The following is a 20,486-nucleotide window of genomic DNA, read 5'->3' as shown; positions in this document are numbered from 1 at the left end:
GTAGTACCTTAGAAAGCGCTGAAACCTTAGGAAACACATTGAACACTGTAAATGTTTTGCTAATGAAAATTGAATCAGTGCTTTTGAAATAAAGGCACCAGAATTTGAAATGAAAGATGCCAGAGCAGATTACCATCTCCCTGGATGCGAGCCAGGAACCCTACTGAACTTGTTCTCCCTTATTCATATGTGTGTAACATGTCAAAGGGCTTGTGTGCTTAAAATCCAGCACACATATCCCCAATTTCTTGATTGATATATGTTGTATATCAATCATGTGATTTAGACTGAGTCACATTATGTGTACACCTATGTATAAGCACACCAAGGGCCTAGAGATGAGATAAGCATATATGGGGTAAGAAACCACAATATCATTTCCCCCCCATGAACTTGTTCAACAAAGCATTAATCAACTATAGCATGTCTTGAAGTGCACAAATGATAAAGTATTGGATTAATGAAGAGAATTGAGTGTAGCTCCAAGTCCAACACTATCTGACCAGTTTGCTAAAGACTTGGTGATTATATACCATTGTGCTATACTCTTCCTGAAGACCCTAAACTGTATTTCAGCCTTTCTCTGCTTATTGTAACGACATACAAATAAAAGATGGACATTGGATGGTGTAAGTTAGAAAAAATGGAGAAATGGTTCTGAAAACAGGGGGGGGGATGATTGTGAAAAAATGAAATAAGTAGGTAAACACTGTTCCTTTTTAAAGAAAAAAAGGTAACATCTGATGTAGCCAGGGTTTTTTTTTAAAAAAAAGAATGCTTGATTTAGAGTAAGGGAGCAATACTATCTTCAAAAAAGCTGGTGTAAAATGCAAGCAAGTATAATTTAAGCCAGAGTAAGGTTGTACCAGATCCAAACCCCATTCAGTTGCAGAACTGCTGCTGCTGCTGCTCTGCTCTTCCTTGCTTAAGCCTAGCAGAGGGAAAACAAGCCTGTAAGATAGCCTTTTATACTGAGTTGTAACGTCAGGTGACTGAGCTAAATGGGCTTAGTACCCAATCTAAGTCCTCCCTCTCTGCTCCTACCCCAGGATGAGATTATGCTTGGCTCAACTGGGATTGGGGATTTAGCTCCAGTTGAACCAGGCATCAGCCTACTGAACGGAAATCTGCTGCATCCTAAGCTACTCACCCCAGGAGATCTTGCTGTAGAATCACCCCTTAAAACTTGATTCCTTTATTTTTGAAGCATCTTCATTGGCTATTTCATTTATGTAATGGCATATATATTATTGTATTACTAGGCAGAATTAATAAGACGTTGAACATGTCCCATTTTTTCATGCATTTGCCTTCCTTGGTTTGGAGATTTTTCAAAACTTTCCTTGCAGGTTAAATGCTACAAGTATTGGCCTGATGACACTGAAGTGTATGGGGACTTCAAAGTTACTTGTGTGGAAGTAGAACCGCTGGCTGAATATGTGGTCAGGACATTTACCCTTGAAAGGGTAAGTATATCTAAAACTATTATGTATACAAAATGTATTGCAAGTTTAGCAAATGTTGGTGCTATGATCATATATGCCATGTGATTGTCCTGCCAATACTTCTGTCCCTTACAATCCCTTATCTACATCCATTAACAACTCACATGTTGACTTCTTTATCCTCATATGAATTCATTTTGCCTCTCTTCTCTTTAAAATATGTCTCAAACTATTTTGCCACTAGGTTACATTATGCTTTTATGTTAAAATTTATTTCTATGCTAACTTTTGGGCAAAACAGGCCCCCAGAGCAGCTCACAAAATGTAATACATAATAGTCCCTATTATGTAGGTGGTGCAGTGGTCTAAACCTCTTGGGCTTGCCGATCAGAAGGTTGGCAGTTCAAATCCGCGTGACAGGGTGAGCTCCTGTGCTCTGTCCTAGCTTCTGCCAACCTAGCAGTTCTAAAATATATCAGTACAAGTAGATAAATAGGTACTGCTGCGGCGGGAAGGTAAACGGCATTTCCTTGCAGTCTGGCACTCGTCACGGTGCTCCATGCGCCAGTAGTGGTTTAGTCATACTGGCCACATGACCCGGAAAGCTGTCTGTGGACAAACGCCAGCTCCCTCGGCCTGAAAAGCATAATGAGCACCGCACCCAATAATTGCCTTTGACTGGACTTAACCATCCAGGGGTCCTTTGCCTTTTTTACTTACATAATACTTTGGTTAAACCAAATATAAGCATTTTGTTATCTAAGCTCTATTATGGATTTTTTACTAGTCCCTTATAGTAATGCATAATGAGTTTCATTTTTTGATTCATTCCTTGGCTGCATTCAGCGCGTGAGACCAGTAACTATGACACTTGGCTTAGTGTTGAATCCCAACCAGTGATTGTATTTTGTTTCACTCAGAACAAACCATGATCAAAGGCTTTAAAGTCTGAACTTGATGAACTCTAGTTTGTTTAAACTCAAGAGTCTGAAACTATGGTTTGATCCTAGCTTGTTTGCACTAGAATTCAAAGGAACCACAACTCCTAAAGTTTGGATTTAATGGGGAAATTAGCTGGTTTTAGAAATGGAAGCATATGCTTCTGATCTCCTTTTTGCTGCAACAGAGAAGAGGAAGGGAGGGGGACTGTGGAAGTTTACAATCCTCACTACTTTTTATTTCCTTCATTACGCAAGTTGCGTATTATTCACCTGCATTTGTTTTATTTTCACTTTTTATTTTGGAGCATTTATTTTAATCATCATTCTGTCTTCCATGAAGTACCTTGTAGCTCTGTGATGAGGCCAGGTCAGTTACTCTAGTGTAAAGCTTCATGCATTTCTAATGTAGTCTTGTCATTTATGTACTATTTCAGTTAAGTCTTTAACTCCTCAGGACTGCTTTCCTTAAGAACAGTTTTGCACTGTCATCTTTACTTCCATGCTAGCACACGTGTTTCATGCTTAGCTTCTTGGGAAAGCCTTTTCATATGCTGTTGTAATTTTATAATACATGCTGCATTGGCTCTGTAAATGTACAATTTTCAAGATACAATGAGAAAATAGTGCCGCATTCAATATTATATTGGGTTTATGAAGGAAGCTGATAAAGATCAACTGACAGATTATATTTATAGTCGCACATAAATTCAATTGCAGGAGTCCCATTTTAAGCAACAGTTGTCACATTTTTGGCTTAGAATACTAACAAAAATGTTTATTGATTCTGGTAGATGTTGTGCTTGTCTCAAAATTCAATATTTTGATTTGAATGTCTTCCCTGCTCCCTAATCCATCAGATGAACAAAAAATATTGTCTGCTTTTTGTTTTTCGATTTCGACAGAGAGGTTACAATGAAATCCGTGAAGTTAAACAGTTCCACTTTACTGGCTGGCCAGATCACGGTGTCCCTTACAATGCAACAGGCCTTCTTTCATTTATACGCCGTGTTAAACTCTCCAATCCTCCTAGTGCCGGGCCTATTGTTGTGCATTGCAGGTGTGTAGAGAAGAGGTAGATGCACTTTCTATAACTTCTCAATGTGTGCATGAACTGTGTAGTCTCCTGTGAAGTTGTCTTAGTGTGACACTGTGTGATTCGGTCTTTGTTTACTTTTCTCAACTTGGTTTATTCTTTCTCAACTGTCACTTTAACAGACGTAGCTTAATGATACTATTGCCCAACGTCCAGGCTTCCTCACTGTCCTACTCAGTCAGTTTCTATTTTATGTTTTCTAAAGTTTTCAGCTACATTGAGGTATGAATATGGTTTGGATAGATGAAAAAAAAATATTCTGTTGACTATCTCAACTTCTTCTGGAAATGCAAGTGAATGAAGGCACACAAGAACACATCAGTATTGCCCTACTACTACTACTACTACTACTTTCCAGTTTATTACTAATACTGTTATTACTACTACAACTGCCACAAAAGAAAGGGTTCTTAGAATAGAATGTGTGCCTATATAATGACTAGGGTTTTTAATTTGTGAGGGGGGAGTTGTGATTTTAAGTGCGGAAATACTCTGTAAACCCTTTTCTGAATCGTTCCAGTGCTGGAGCTGGAAGAACTGGCTGTTACATTGTAATTGACATAATGCTAGACATGGCAGAAAGAGAAGGTGTTGTGGACATCTACAATTGTGTCAAAGCATTACGCTCACGCCGCATCAATATGGTACAGACTGAGGTACAGTGCTTCTCCGCTCTTAATAATGGGGGTCCCAGTTCCCTTCTTGGATGTGTTTTGCCTGGGTGTCCTAGAAATAACACAGAACCTTGCTTCTATCAGGACACTCCACTAAGCAAGAATGAGCAACTGGTGCAGGCCAGAGTACTAATGGGAAGGTGGGCATGAAAGAGGTTTAAAATATTATACAGCTGAACCAGAATGGTTTGTGTGTATATCCCTGCTGATAGTTATTGGCATGTGGAAATGTTCAGAGCATTTATCCAGAGCTATGTATTTTTAATGCTGTTTCCAGTAACAAGCAAATTTGGTCGGCTGGCAGAAACATAAAAATGGAAACACCTCCCCCAAAAAACATTAAATCTCTGGCTTCAGCAAATTACTGATGCCTTTGCTATTTCTAGATTTAAAAATTTGCCATTCTCAGGAAATCGCCCTGATTAAGTGAATCCTAGTTAAGGAATGGACTGTACTTAAGGCGCTTAAGCAGTATAAAAAATGGATTGAGTTAAGCTTCCTTGAATAAGATTCCTAGTGAGAAGGTATCTAAAAGAGAGATTTTGTGACTTTTAAAAAAATATATTGCTAGACTATTCTTCTGTTCCTTCTTTGGCAGGAGCAGTATATCTTTATTCATGATGCAATTTTGGAAGCCTGCTTATGTGGTGAAACTGCCATCCCTGTCTGTGAATTCAAAGCTGCATATTTTGATATGATTAGAATAGACTCTCAGACAAACTCTTCACATCTCAAAGATGAATTTCAGGTATTTTCAGTTGCTGGTAGCTGTTATATACCAGCATTTTTTAAAATCTTTTTTGCTTCTAGTTATATATAATTTCTCCCAGTTTGTATATCAGATTCACAACCTTTGGCCACCTACTTGCATTGAGCCTAATGTATAACCAAGTTCTTTCTATTATGTGCTTTACAAAGTCATCTATAAATGTGGAGTACAATTGTCTGATTGTAATTGCCACAGGCTGCCAATTTGTTTGAACAGCAGTGACCTTCGGCCTGCCAGGGGTGATTCTGCATTTTAAATAGGTGTGGAACACTTTGCATGAATTTCACACAATGCTTTCTTTTCTTCGTTTTGGACGGAATGCAGATTGAGAACCAATGCAGATAATTCATTTTCAGTCTCTGTCATGGCTGAAATGCCTTACAACTCAAGGAAGGAAAGCCCTTTGCTTGTCTCATAGCAGTCCCACCTAGCAATGCTATTTGGTGCCGAAATCTATTCACGAATCTGTTCTGGTGTAGGGTGAGCTATATTGTACCAAAGATTTCCTCTGCCCTCTAGACCTTGAATTCAGTGACTCCTCGGCTGCAAGCTGAAGACTGCAGCATAGCATGCCTGCCAAGGAATCATGACAAGAACCGCTTTATGGATATGCTGCCACCTGACAGATGTCTGCCTTTCTTAATTACTATTGATGGAGAGAGCAGCAACTATATCAATGCTGCCCTTATGGACGTAAGAACCGTTTCCTTTGTCTTTGTAATATGCCTTGAAATGATGGGTAGTAAAGTTGAAAATAATAATTGCTACTTAAAGCTAGTTAAAAGAAATATTGCTAGTTAAAGAAATATTGTTGGCTTTCTTGCAGTGTTTGATAAAATGGGTTGCACAGTGGTGGTTCTCTTGACTTTCCAATCCGAGTTTTTCATGCTTTCAGTAGCTTGTTGAAATTGAAAATTCACGAAAGAAAACTCTAGAAGGACTTTCATGATTTGTATGTTAATTTGCAGCCAGTTCTAGCAATTTGTCTTTTGCTAATGAGTGCAGTCCCAGGAGAAATAATGGATTAGCAAGCAGAACAGTGGAGAAATAATACTCAGTTCAACATCCTGCATAGCTGCTACCATCTGTACATGCAAAGTTTAGTTTGTTTGTATGCCAGTACATGTGTCCAATGGGGAAGGTTCATAGTGCCATGGTAGAGCATATATTCTGCATGAAAATGCTTCCAGGTTCAATCACCAGATAAGGCTCACACTCCTTTCAGAAGCCCTGGAGAATCACTGCCAGACATTGTAGACAAAGTGAGCCAGATAACCCTGTGTTCTCTTCCTATATTTAAAGCCTTTCTCCAGTTCCCCAAACAGTTATTTAGACATTCTATTGTATTTATATATAAGTTTCCTAATTTGGGAGATTTTGATATAAAACTTAAACTCCCTTTCTCTCTTTGTTATTCATTATAATTAATTTATCTTACAAACTCTGGCTGTATTTACCACCTTAGCTTCCTTCTACATCTACAAAGAGCCCAAGGCATTGTTTTGTTGTACTTGTAGGTAGCTTCATGGATGTCTTAACAAATTCCCCCTTAACCTAAACAACCTGTGGGGCTCAGAGCCAAAGGTTGATACAATGTGCACTTTCTTGGAAATTAAATCTAATGAAATAAGTAAAGGCTGTCTTTCAAGAAAATATATTGAGGCGTTTTATCTTGTTTTCATATATAATGTTGAGCATTATATAATGTTGAGCATGCTCTATGTGCTGGGGACGGCATGATTGTTTCTGATTGCAATTGACATAATGCTTTTGTTTACTACTATTCTTTTTCAAAAATGCAGAGCTACAGACAACCTGCTGCTTTCATCGTCACACAGCACCCTCTACCAAACACTGTGAAAGATTTTTGGCGATTAGTATACGACTATGGCTGTACCTCTCTTGTGATGTTAAATGAAGTTGATTTATCACAGGTAAGTTCTTAATGGTAATGGATGTACTCTGTTGGTGAGACACTGTAAACCACTGATCCCCAAACTGGAACGCTCCAATGTTTTGGACTACAGGGTCCATCATCTATGCCAATCTTGGCTGGGGCTGAAGTGACTTGAAATCCAACAACATCTGCAGGGCAGTATATTGAGGAAGTGTGATCTAGAAGAAGATGTAATCAGGTGGTAAAAATTTCCTGGAATGTACCACTTTATACTAGGGGAATAAGGCCTGCATGTACTCCACAATTCCGGATCCACTTATAATCATAGCATACAACAGACATCAAAGTAACTAGCACTGCAAACTAATACTAGTCACTTAAATAAATCTTTCTAACCATAAACAGCCCCTGGTGGCAGCTAATAGTGTTTCTAACTGTATTGATCTATACCTTCCTCCCCAATGGGTACCATGTTAACCAAATATGGGGAACTCTTGGCTCCTTCTGCAAGGTCTGAGGTAATTACACTGCCTCATCCTGCAAAGATGGAGCAATACAGTAATGTCTGTCTTGCAGTTGTGCAATCAAGCATTGATTTCTTAACACAAAATACATGTGCAATGCTAGCTATAATTTAATTTTACCTATTAAATATCATGCAGGGCTGTCCACAGTATTGGCCAGAGGAAGGATTGCTGAGATATGGCCCCATCCAGGTGGAATGCATGTCTTGCTCAATGGATTGTGATGTAATAAACAGAATTTTCAGGATATGCAATTTAACAAGGGTAAGCAATATGTTTATGGTTAACAAAGCAATATGTTTATGGTTAACAAAGTCATGTTTGTTTACTTCAACACTAAGTAATACATGCTTTTAAAAATACACACAACTAGCTATGGGTTTTCAAAATAGTTCGAAAAGTCTTCATTTGCACCATGGTGCAATTAAATTGCACTGTAATATACACTAAAGGCACCATGGATTTTTTTAAGGTTTACCAATAGTAAATAACAATTAATTTATGTGAATGCTAAAGTGGTGCATTTTATTAAACAAAGTGGTGCAAACAAATATTCATTTATTTCACGATGAGCATTTTAAAAGTTCTCAGATTCTTTCCAAACCACCATTTTCTAATCCAGATTGTTTTCACATCCTTCTGTTTATTTTATTTTTATGTCATCTCCCCTCCATGAGAAATACATATTTATTGTAGTCACACAAAGCAGTAGATAACTTTGCTAAACTCATGATTATTATCTAGACATATGGGGGATTGTAGAGTTTAGCATATACTTTGATGCTGAAACTATGGGTCATTCTAACATGCCTTTGTGGGAATCAACAGCTGAGCAATCATGCTTCTCTGGCCTGTGCCCTTGGTGGAACCTGAGATATTTTTTCACCCAATGTGGCCTCACCTAGTTAAGTTTCCACAAACATTTTCCCCCAATGTCATCTTAACACCCTCCAACATCCTTTTTCCAATTGCATTTTTGTTTTACACTCAGCCTGATTAAAACTGTGAATGCTTGCTTACCTTGAAGCTTTTAAACTGGTAAAGCTATTACTCTGCTGAAACTTTTGGACTTTCTATAATGGTTACTTGTGATTGTTGATGTTGTTTATTCTCATCAGCCTCAGGAAGGCTATCTGATGGTACAGCAGTTCCAGTATTTGGGATGGGCATCTCACAGGGATGTGCCAGGCTCCAAACGGTCATTCCTGAAGTTAATTCTTCAGGTTGAAAAGTGGCAAGAAGAATGTGAAGAAGGAGAAGGCAGAACTATAATTCATTGTCTGTAAGTGTGATATAGCATTTTCACCCTTAAATCTAATTATCCCCATGCTGTGAACTGGCTTCCATACCTTGACTAGTCTAGCATGACTCGCTAGAGGAAGGATAGGCTCCTCTATTATTTTCCAAATCAATTTTTCTATTTAATGCAATCTTTTTCAAAGGTTATCCTAGAGTTCAGTGATTGCCATGAATCTGCAACTAAATGCTAATTAAAAGGGTTAGAAGTACATATGTGAGGTTTCAAATGCTCCATCTGTGCAAGCATATCAGTTTGCTAGATTGAATTATCTCCTCCTCCTGTGCAGCTCTGGGGGTTCTCCTGACCAAGTCAGTTTCAGGACAGAGGAAAGAAAGCCCTGTTGCATGAGCAGAAACCCATGAGCAGGGCTTCCAATGATTGGGGGGGGTTGTTAGGTAAACCCCACCCAATAAAAATCAATGAATGTCACTAAGTGGATTCCTAGCCATGTCTACTCAGGAGTAAAGACTAGTGTATTCATTGAGGTTTACTCCCAACTAAGTGGGTCACTGTTGTAACTTTATAACTTAGTCGGATACAACCATTTAAACCTACCTTTCTTTTTTCTGCTCAGGAATGGTGGTGGACGAAGTGGAATGTTCTGTGCCATAGGCATAGTAGTGGAAATGGTTAAAAGGCAAAATGTCATCGACGTTTTCCATGCAGTAAAAACTTTGCGGAACAGTAAGCCAAACATGGTAGAAACACCGGTAAGTTTGTCGATCTGGAATGTTACTTTATGTAGACAGACAAAAATAATATTTTTTTAAAAAGTATTGCCAAACAAAATCTCATAGATAGAAATGTTCTCTGTCGAGAGAAAAAAAGACTGGGACTATAAAAACACAGTTGCACCCTGCATTGTAGATCCTGTATTGGGTCAGACAAAATACTCTCCAAGTTCCTTTCCCTCCTTTATCAGAAACCTATTATGGTACATTCACATCCAAGCATAACCCCCCATTTACTGAATGCCTGTGAAAATGGAATGCATTTTGTCAGCTCTGAAGGATGTCTCGCTTTGGGAAATCTCTGTTAAGATTGTGGTTACACCTTACTCATTGAAACATCTCAAAGTTCATTTCCTGTGTGATTTGGTATGCAGTGTCAGGAAGGTATCACAATCTATAATCTACAGATGACATGATACCTTGGGAGAGAAGAAGAGAGAAAGTAGCTCTAAGGCAGGGGTGGGCGACCTACAGTCCTCCACCTAGTTTCAAAAGCCCTCTGGCAGGAGTAATCTGTTCCTGCTGAATCAACAAACATAAACGGATTGAGAGAAAGAGAGAAAAGGCATAGTGGCCCCCGCCATCACTGGTTTCACGCCTACCCTCATTTGTTATGAGAACCTTGATTGAATACCTCTGAGGGCTCTCAACAGAAAGGAGGCTGTCCAGACCCTACAGTAAGGCAACAGGCCAGGCTATAGAGCCAACACCATGCCCTCCAGATGTTGGTGGATTTATCTCCCTTCAGCAGTTGGCCAAGCTCATGGGAGTTGGAGCTTAACAGCATCTGGAGGGCATTATGCTGGCTTCTCCTGCTATAGAGAACACAGAGACACAAGTCACTTGCTTACTACCACTATCCATGCTCTCATATAGCTGGCTGAGGTTAAAAGGCCCAGACTGGAATTCTGTATTTACAGGAAATACAGTTGCCCTATGGCCTGAGCATTTCTGGAACTTTTCACTTCTTCCTGAAGTCAGCTGTAGTGAGCTAAAGGTCGCTCTTACCCTCCAGTTAGCTCACCCCATGATCTATGCCTTCTAGTCAACCCACAAAAAACACAGTCAGAATCACACACACACACACACACACACATATGCATGTGTGTGTGTGTATTCACATACAAAACACACACACCTAGACCCAAAACGAAGAAAAAAGACAAATGAACCAGGCTACCCCACACAAAAAAAAAAACAGTAAGGTAAGACTAGCCCCATCTTAAAAAAACAAACAAACAGAAAAAGAACCAAACTCAACAGAAGGGGCAGGTGACCTTGACAGCCCTATTCTGATGCTTTGGGGAAGGCAGAGAAAGGATGATGGAATCACTCATCTTCTAAATGCAGGTGACGGCCATTTTGTGTGAGGGTTCTGTTCGCGGCACCCCCATGCACATCGGCAGAGTGCATATAAGAGCCTCCAGCCCCTATTCTGCCTTATTCCAGGTCCAAAAGGATCACACGTCAATTGGACGCACTTAAACTGGTCACCACCTGTAGTAAAACAGAAATAGCTATTAGTATATTTGCTAGTGGGTGGTTTTTTTTCCTTTTACCATAGTGTAAGAAAGCAAAAAGGAGTGGAAGGTGCAGGGAACATTTATGGCAAGGGTCAGCAACCTTTCTCAGCAGTGGGCGGCTCCACCATCCTTCAGACCATATGGTGGGCCGGATTATATTTTGAAAAAAATAATGAACAAATTCCTATGCCCCACAAATAACCCAGAGATGCATTTTAAATAAAAGGACACATTCTACTCATGTAAAAACACACAGATTCCCAGACCGTCCGCAGGCCGGCTTGAGAAGGCAATTGGGCCACATCCGGATTCCAGGCCTTAGGTTGCCTACCCCTGGTCTATGGGAAGGGTAGGAGACAATGAGAGCATGAAGCTGTGTCAGATACAGCAAACTAAAAGCAGGGACATAAGAAGACAACAATTTCCATTCTGACCTATCTTGATCACAGTAAGCGCTGTTTCAATTCTACTGCAGTTTGGTTTGCATAAAATACTACGTTCTCTCGCTGTCTGCTGTGATTAATGGTATAATTAAATCCACACCATTTCAATGCAAACGAAATGCAATGTAAACAGAGGGAAACAGTAACTTTGTAGCATGTGTACACTTGAAGAAAAACAAAAACCAATGAATAACAGTCAGCTGGCACGTGCAGAGCCTGTCTGAGACCTGGGTTCGAGAGTTCCGTTAGAACTACCGTATTTTTCGCCCTATAGGATGCACTTTTCCCCCTCCAAAAACGAAGGGGAAATGTGTGTGCGTCCTATGGGGCGAATGCAGGCTTTCGCTGAAGCCTGGAGAGCGAGAGGGGTCGGTGCGCACCGACACCTCCCGCTCTCCAGGCTTCAGGAAGCTATCTGCAAGCCGTGGGAGAGCTGTGCGACTTCGCGCAGCCCTCCCACGGCTTGCAGAGTGCTGCGCGAAGCCCGAAGCCTGGGGGATGCTGACCTCAGCGCGCCCCCAGGCTTCGGGGTGCAGGCAGCTCTCCAGCTTCCTGAAGCCTGGAGAGCGAGAGGGGTTGGGCTTCACCCGCCCCAGCCCCACGCCTGGGGGGGGGGGAAATAATTTTTTTTCTTTATTCCCCCCCCCCAAAAAAAACCCTAGTTGCACTCTATGGGCCGAAAAATACGGTAATTTACAAACAAAAAGCAGCCAGTCCCTGGTGAGGCCCCGTGGCTGGTTTAGCCAGGATAAGTCTAACCTGCTGCCTCCCTGCACGGGCCTGCCAATCAGTATATGCTAGATTAGTTTTCCACACTGGACATAGGGCAAACAAGTGAACATCAGCAATTTCTGCTTCTGTCTTCATCAGAATTTCCCCCAACATCCTTAACTAAAGGTAGTAGAGGCTTGGGGTGAGGGGAGAGAAGGTAGAGAAAAATGGCTTTCCCCCCTCCCTTCACTTCCAATTACTTACAGGTCCCATCCTGTAGTATTCTCTACTTGGCTGCTGAATTTCCAAACAGGTTTAAGGACTAGGTGGGTTGTTTTCTTTCCTAAGAGGGCACTTTTAATAAGGCTGTTTTTGATACTTTTGCAATTAAAATCACTTCAGAACATACACAGTGCAATGTAATCAATAAGCTTCTTGCCTAGAATTTCACAGGTTACTATTTAATCTTTAACACAGAAAATAGAAAAAAATACTGATATTTCATTGCAATCTTGCTCTGTAGTTGCATGTTTTCAATGTCCCTGTATTATGTAGGTGAACCATCTTGAACACAGCAGCTGTTCAAGCTAGGTGAGGAAGCAAGCCAAGAAAACCCATGTAGCTTTGTTACCTGCCCTACATTTAGCAAGATGATCAGATAACAAAAAAGAGGGGGGGGGGGCTTTCAGAAAGCTTTCCCCACTTCCTGCTTACAAGATTAAGTTTCTAGACTTAGGGCTGGGGGAGGGGGCAGTGGGAGTGCGAGGGGAATTTCTCCGTCTCTCCCTTTGAGAATGCAGAAAATCTTCATCATAGGGAGAAAAGAAATTCAGATCCTCACAGAGAGTGGATCTTGGAGCAAAACACGTATCTCAGAATGCATAACTTTGTACAGTCCAGCTGCAAACTCTTGCTGTACATCTCTACTTACCAACAGATTAAAATTGAAATTCTTAGATATTTGACCTTACAGAGCTCCCTGTCACAACGGGGAAAGCTGAGCTTGGGTTACTTTCAGTTTAGCAGCACAGAAGAGTGGTCTCTTGCTGTAGTATTAAGATGCTGGTGTTTGTTAATGGCTGGATGCTGTTTGACTTTGTGAAATGAATGGTGTCCATGATGAGGCGGTAAAGTTCTTCAAACTGATTAATGAAAACTGTTTGTTTTCTATCTGGTAGAGTAGCTGAAAGAATCACAGGGATGCAAACCATTAGTCACAAAGAGATTCCTAGACCATCTTGCTTTAAGATGCATCTCAAGCTATAGCAGCAACACATACACCTAAGCATTACAAAAAAATAAATTCATATCAAAGTAAAGTCTTGATACTGTCAAAGCAAATTATGCAGTTTTAAGGAATGCCACTTCTTGTCTCATTTTATTTATTGCATGATCTGACTGACTCTTTGCATTCCTCCCCTTAGGAGCAATATCGTTTCTGCTACGACATTGCACTTGAGTACCTCGAATCATCTTAGTGAGAAAAAGGTGGATGCAATCAAGTGAACCAAATAATAAGAAATTTAATAAACTGTTTTGGCATCAGCTGTTGAACCTGTGAAGAAAGATTTTAGTGAAGAGGGAGACTTAATTTTTAAATGCAAAAGTATTTTTCTTAATAAATGGTGTATCTTAATTATATATAAATATATATATAAAGAACTGTTTCTATGCCTGTACACAGTATGAACATATAGTGCCACAAAAATAAAGAAGAGCAGAGGCAGAGCACGTCTGCTGTTCGAGGTAGGATTTTTCCAGTGTTTGTATATTCAGTTGTTTCTCGGTTACACTAGAACCACCATCTGTTGCATGTATCTATTCTAGTCAACATTTTATTTTCCTTTCGTTCTTAATTTGATAAACTGTTAAAAAGTAAAACAAAACTGTGCAGATTGATAGTCTCTATAGGTTTCATGTGTTGCAAGAAAATATATATATATAGATATATATGTATGATAACTGGCTTATTTTGTTTTAATGTGCAATGACAGCCTGATCAAAGTTCTTTATAAAGAAATCTAAACATAAGCCAAAGACTCAAGTGTAAATATGTTGATATGGAGGGGGGAAAGCACATTGTATTTATTGTTTACTGACATTCCTTTTATGATGGCTGAACAAAACCATTCTTTCTCAAAAAGCTTTTTTTGTGCTGAAATCAAGTGTAAGCAATTTTTGTAGCTTATTTTTTGTATGTTTCTGTGAAAGTAGAGAAAGAGAGAGACTTTTAATAGGTAGACCAGAAAACACTGGTATGGTGATTTATTGTTGTTGTTGTTGTATACACACTTATGAATGAATCCATGCAAATGACTTTGTTGGGGAAGGTCTAAATCAAAAGTTCTCTCAACATGTATAGTACCACCCCAGAGTCTAATAATCTGAATCAAATGGCAACTGCACACATATGGCCTTGCTTATGACTTGAACAATGGTGGGCATAATTCCATTGATTTTTTTAAAGGAACAAATAGGTTAGTAATAGATGTGTGAAATGCAGAGCAAGAAGAAAGGAATGCTTGGTTTCAAAAACAAACCACATTTCTTTTCATGTTGACAGGCTGGAGGCATCCCAGTCAGCCATGCAACGGAGAAGTGCTTCAATCTAAATTCCTTCTGCAAATACTGACTATTAATGAGTAAATAAACTGCACCCGTAATTTATCAGAAGGGGGATTTTGGTGAAATTCTCATGGATTTGGGTGCGTTTTGTTCTAATTACCTGTTGTGACCATCCTTTCTTTCATTCTGCAAATCATCTTTCCAGTGGTTTGCATTCTACTGCCTTCTTGGGGGACTGAGTTTCCTGAAAATCTTCAAATCAGCTCTCTTATAAGCACAGAAAGGCGGGGGGCTCTCCACTGTGTGCCTGACTGCTGTTTATCCCCGCCCCAAATTATTTTTACTATACTTTTTATGATTTGTTTCAGTATTTTATAATTGCAAAGCGTTTGGGTGCTTCGGCAGAAAGGTGGTATATAAATGCAATAAATAAAACAAATAGTAAATTAATTATTTCTTTTAAACACAAAATTAACGAGTTCACTGACCTCAGGCATTCAGCTAGCTTCCCGACTTCCTGTCCTTCAATTAAAGCTCAGGGGAGGAGGTCATCAGATTTTTTTTTTTTCAAAAAAGGAAGTGATGGCAGCCTGGAAAACCACAGGGCACTGGAGCAATGTACAATGGAAGCAGATGGAAGCCTGTTTTGCAGCAGAAAAAAAAATTCAAGAAATTGAATTTCCACACAGCACTATCCCCTACAAATAACTATAGCAGTATAAATAAATGTTTATTACAGGCAATATACAACTCATTTGTGAGATGGCTGGCTGCAGTAAAAACTTTCAGAACACCTTCAGCTGTGCATGCATTTTATCTCCACTGGTTGTCTAGGATTGTGTTGATAGAAGCTTTGTGTTGTGACAAAGCCAAAATGGATTGAATCAATTCAAGATTAGGTTGTAGTCTTGGTATGCAAACTATCCATGTTTTTACTTTTATCTTCATATGCACATTCTTAAGCCTGGACATATTTTCCTAATGAAAATCATTCCTGTTTCTTGTTGATTTTTTTTATCAAGAGTAAATTACAAGGTGCTTATAAATACTCATGTAAAGAAAGAGTGAATTAAAGAAGTTTTATAAAATGCTGAGTTCATATTATTTCCTGTTTTGACTGCACTAGTCATTTTATTTGAAAGCACTGTGTAGCAAAATTGCAACCCTTTTTATTCAAGGTTAATTAATTCAGAATAACAAAACTGGTTGTAAAACTGTGGTGGAAATGTGTTAAAAGGTTGTTCCTCTTTGTAAAGCCACCCTAAACATACAGTTTGTTGTTGTTTAGTCATTTAGTCGTGTCCGACTCTTCGTGACCCCATGGACCAGAGCACGCCAGGCACTCCTGTCTTCCACTGCCTCCCACAGTTATCTTGGTCCTAACATTGCCTTTCTTTTCATCAGATATAAAACAGAAACCACTTAAGATTTGAAAATATATTATTTCATATTCACTAAACTCATTCTTGTTTGTCCATAAAGGTGCATATTTGCCCAAACTAGAGTAATGTTCTAATAATGTTCTAGTTACAGGTAGGTAGCCATGTTGGTCTGCCATAGTTGAAACAAAATAAAAAAAAATACAAGATACAAGAAGAAGAGGTGTTTATGCACACGAAAGCGCATACCAATAACAAACTTAGTTGGTCTCTAAGGTGCTACTGGAAGGATTTTTTTAGTTTAGAGTAATGTTCATAACCTTCAATAACTGGACTATGGTGCAAAAAATACACGTGTGTATATACACACACACCCTTTCCACCTCCATTTTAATAGCATACATCTTGAGAGATGGTTCAATATTATCCAATCCTAAAAGTTTCCACATTTATACAACAAGCAAAACTGCAGAGGCCAACAGCGCAGTAGTACGCAAGTAACAAACAATGGAAACCCTCCTGAAAATGTAATTACTTTACAGAAACATAAATTTTAATTAATTTTGGTTGTTCCAGATGGTCTAGAAAATACAGCAATTCATCTTTAGTAAAATATTATATTCTTCATAGTCTCATATTCCTTAGTATATAGCCAGTGCTTGATCATAATAAGCACTGTCAGGTGGGACTTAACAAAATCTATAAGGATACAGTTTATATCACTTTCTTTTTTTACTGCCATTATCAGAAGCTCATTTATCAAACAGATAAAAATGTCAACGGAGTCTAGCATAATGTCCCTACCACACGTGTCCAAGTGTTGATCCTACCAGTTTGCCTGTCCACTGGTTACTGCCTTTGACATATCCACTTTTTATATTCATTCACACAACTTTTACTTTATGATCCTTACTGAAATCATTGCACACTGGGGGCCGGGGTATAAGAGTGATTGCCCAGTTTCCCATAGTGTAGTTTCAAACATTGCCGTGGTTCATTTTTAGGCGCGTCCAACTCAAGCACCACTGTGCACATTTGCATTGACACACCCAAGAAAGGGCCGGAAAAGGGGGCAGGGCGGGCTTACACATGCTCCACAGATGCACATGAGGGTCAGAAATGTAACCCCCCCCCACAAAACAGCCATTGCCTGTAGAACTACCAGAATCAATGGACCTAAGTAACTTGATATCAGTGGGTGTATTCAAAGTGTGACTAGCACTTGATATTAAAGCAAGCCACAGTCCTTGGATTTCCAATGCAGTATTTATCACCTCTTGGAAGTATCTTGGAAGGAGGGGAGCAGGCAGCAAAGAGTTACCTTCTTTTGAGAAAGATGTCAAGGCAAATTGGAAAACACCTTTTCCTTCTTGGAGAGGAGGAACCTTCTACTTTTGGGCTCTGTCTTCTAGAGAACAGCAGGGTAGCTCTACTGTGCCTGAGCTACTGCTTAGAAGTAGCTTACACTTATATACATGCTTCCTGCCATTACTGTGCATTCATATACAGTAGTGCATGTTTTCTTAGAGAAATAAATTTAAATTCAAGTCCTGTTTTAAAAGGAGTAATGATGAATGCTGAAAGAAGTTTCTCGTCCCTGCCAGTCTTGAAATAAGGTTTAATTCTTTCATAGTATAATGGAGAATAAATAAAGGAGTCAAAAACTTGAGTGAATGTTAATTCTGCTGCTAACAGTGAGCTAAAGCCCTGTTCCCTACTGCTGCAAGGCAGACAAAAGAAACTTGCTTGTTGTAGTCTCTACCAAATACCTATGAGATTTGCTTAGAAATAGATGGGGGGTTAAAAAAACCGAGGCTGAAATGCTCTGCTCACTCTTACTTTGGCTGAACTGCACTATTACCTGATACATGAAAATCGGCAACAACAGTCTCCTATTGCCACACAGGGGACTAGCCTCCCTTTTCTATGCAATACTGAGGTTGTGCTTCAGTTGAGCTACATTGGCAGGGAGGAATATAGAAACCTGCCATCACTGCTGGCTCTCTTATATGCTTGAAAGGCATTAAAATCATCCTGGATTTGGTGTCACCATTAAAAGCTGAAGAGCCATCATATTTAGACAGAAAAATATCATTCAAAACCCGTAAGAGAGAAGAAAGTAGGTGCTCCTTCCAAATCTACAGTTCTATGATTCTATTACTCTCCCAAATCATTAGGAGGCTATGGTGATCTTATTTTCTAATCAACCTTTTTATTTATTTAAAATGACTTACGGAGGCCTCACCTAGAGATTACATGGCAATCTCCATCCAGACAGAGCTGTAACTGAGTAACCAGCCAAACCTGATGGAAGACACACTGTGTGACAGATTCCTCCAATGACATGGAATCAGGAGTACTCATATGCTAGGAACCTGATGCTCTAAGGCCGGGGTTCCACAGGCCAGATCCTTATAAGGATCTACAAGCCAAATCTGACAGGTGGGCAGGACTTGAAAGGGAACTGGAGGGAGGCTTGCAATGCCTTAGTGCAGGGGTCAGCAACCTTTTTCAGCTGGGGGCCAGTCCACTGTCCCTCAGAACATGTGGGGGGCCAGATTGTATTTTGAAAAGAAAAAAAAATGAACAAATTCCTATGCCCCACAAATAACCCAGAGATGCATTTTAAATGAATGGACACATTCTACTCATGTAAAAACATGCTGATTCCTGGACTGTCCGCAGGCCGGATTGAGAAGGCGATTGGGCCGCATCTGGCCCCCGGGCCTTAGGTTGCCTACCCCTGCCTTAGTGAGTCTCCCCCCTCCCTTTAAGACTGGAGCAACATTGGGGGCTTAAAAGGGATGGAAGGAGACTTGCAATGGCATTTGCATACTTCCTCCTTCCTATTTCAGTCCCTTTGTGCTCTGATCTTAATTAAAGCATGGAAGAATCTTGCACACTTCTGCCACCCACCCGTTCACAGGAAAAGTGCTCCAAACAGTGCTTTTGAGAAACTGGTGAACAGAGATCTTGCTGCCTTGGCTGCACAATACTGTTCCTTCCTTGGAACAGAGCCCACAGCCAATGTAGGATTAATATACATCAGTTGATGTCACCAGTGACATGGATTGGTGGAAGGACCTCATGGGCAAAGACTGACCCACAGACCAAAAGTTCCCTACTCCTGCTTTAGGGTGTGACCCCATCAAGACCTGGTTGACACCATCTGTCCAGACCAGGAAACCATCTGCTCATAACAGCATCTCAGTCTTATCTGAACTGAGCTTCGATGTCTTAGCTTTTATCCAGTCCATCTCCACTGTCAGACACTGCTTTATTGCTTCCACTATCACACCACCTTGAGATTAACAGGAGCATGCTGGTGAAACATGCTCCCGATGACCATACGCAGCAGTTTCATGCACATGTTGGAAAGTATAGGAGAGATCGCACTCTGCCAAACCTCAATGCTGGAGTCCCCCAACAGGGCAAAACAATATTCCACAAGCACCACCTTCTGGAATCTACCATCCAAGTAAGACTAAAAAGATCAAGAAGAATTAACAAGGTCACACACTTCTGTGCCTGCTCTCTTTTTCTCTTTCCTGTCCCTTGCAGTTTAATGCAGCAGCTGGGCAGACACTTGATGTGCCCCATGTAGAGTTGTGAAAAGAGATCACCAGTCTCTGGGAGAATATGAAGCCAAAATAACCCTCTCCTCTAAAATTTGGAAGCTAAAAAAGTTTGATCTCCTAATCCTCTCAAAGCAAATCTAGGAACTAGAATTTGTTCAGTTTTTGTATAATGCAGGGCCAAAGGTTCACTCTATACTCAGTGTTATGCTAGGAAAAGCATAGCAGCAGCATGTCCTCAGATTTAGGGACTGTTAAGATAATCATATGTCCTCATTTGCCCTACAGCACTGCACTAAAAAACAAAAGGGCTTTCAGTGAAAGTTGGGAGTAAATTGTACTCAAGAATCCGTGTAGTTTTATTACAGACAGTAAAAATGGAAAGCTAAAAAAGAGAACAACTTTATGTGATATTCAATAATAGGTAAAGACTCTCACTAAACCTTTCAGCTCTCCTAAGTCAATTCAAATGCTAACAAGCAAGAACAGGGGCACTTGAGGGAAACATTTGTTAGTGGCGCACTTAAAAGGGACAGTTCACCACTGACCAACAAGGAATACAAAGACTCTTAGTTTACAGCTTCTTCCACTGCCCTTTCCCGAAACTGCCATGTAATCCCAACTTAATTGTGAAAGTTGCTTGAACATTGGCCCCATTCTACATCGAATGAGAAAGTAATTCAATTTGTGCTTTCTCTTGGAACAGAGAGAAATCTGTTGTGGAAGTTAATCTTGTGGGGGGAAACCTATATGTTGTACTATTTCTCTCCCCATTAACAGTTGAGATTTAGCCAACCCAGCCTTTTCTGCCTCAAAAGGTCTTCAGTGTTTAGTAGAAAGGAAGTTACAATGAAAAATTTAAAATAGGTGTTAGGTCCTGAACTTTTCCAAAAGCTAATTTACCTATTCAAATGGT

At 39.9% G+C, this 20,486-nt stretch overlaps 1 protein-coding gene and 2 long non-coding RNA genes across 25 annotated transcripts in view; 1 reads left to right on the top strand and 2 right to left on the bottom strand.

Annotated features, from left to right (window-relative positions):
* The window catches only part of PTPRK (protein tyrosine phosphatase receptor type K), a 330,112-nt gene extending 314,408 nt beyond the window's left edge, over nucleotides 1–15,704 (top strand). For 11 of the 18 annotated variants that reach the window (XM_083497980.1, XM_083497977.1, XM_083497991.1 and 8 more), the window contains 10 exons: nucleotides 1,350–1,466; nucleotides 3,289–3,458; nucleotides 4,000–4,135; nucleotides 4,752–4,901; nucleotides 5,442–5,615; nucleotides 6,725–6,856; nucleotides 7,482–7,607; nucleotides 8,462–8,625; nucleotides 9,218–9,353; nucleotides 13,476–15,704. In XM_083497980.1, the coding sequence (XP_083354106.1) occupies nucleotides 1,350–1,466; nucleotides 3,289–3,458; nucleotides 4,000–4,135; nucleotides 4,752–4,901; nucleotides 5,442–5,615; nucleotides 6,725–6,856; nucleotides 7,482–7,607; nucleotides 8,462–8,625; nucleotides 9,218–9,353; nucleotides 13,476–13,529 (1,359 nt within the window). In that variant the 3' untranslated portion in view covers nucleotides 13,530–15,704. The remainder of the gene's footprint in view (nucleotides 1–1,349; nucleotides 1,467–3,288; nucleotides 3,459–3,999; nucleotides 4,136–4,751; nucleotides 4,902–5,441; nucleotides 5,616–6,724; nucleotides 6,857–7,481; nucleotides 7,608–8,461; nucleotides 8,626–9,217; nucleotides 9,354–13,475) is intronic. The other 7 variants (XM_083497982.1, XM_083497989.1, XM_083497981.1 and 4 more) reach the window with 1 other exon arrangement.
* LOC310704508 lies at nucleotides 3–7,568 on the bottom strand. The gene is made up of 3 exons (XR_014524825.1): nucleotides 7,464–7,568; nucleotides 1,777–1,910; nucleotides 3–931 (listed from the first exon to the last, which is right to left on the bottom strand). It is a non-coding gene; the product is annotated as an uncharacterized lncRNA (long non-coding RNA).
* LOC310704507 overlaps nucleotides 15,158–20,486 on the bottom strand; it is a 61,578-nt gene continuing 56,249 nt past the window's right edge. For all 6 annotated transcript variants that reach the window (XR_014524819.1, XR_014524820.1, XR_014524821.1 and 3 more), the window contains one exon: nucleotides 15,158–15,257. This is a non-coding gene — a long non-coding RNA (uncharacterized lncRNA). The remainder of the gene's footprint in view (nucleotides 15,258–20,486) is intronic.

Source organism: Podarcis liolepis (assembly GCF_965112155.1).
Source record: "Podarcis liolepis genome assembly, chromosome: 3".
Taxonomy (NCBI): Eukaryota; Metazoa; Chordata; class Lepidosauria; order Squamata; family Lacertidae; genus Podarcis; species Podarcis liolepis.
This window is presented reverse-complemented; position numbering and strand designations above follow the sequence as displayed.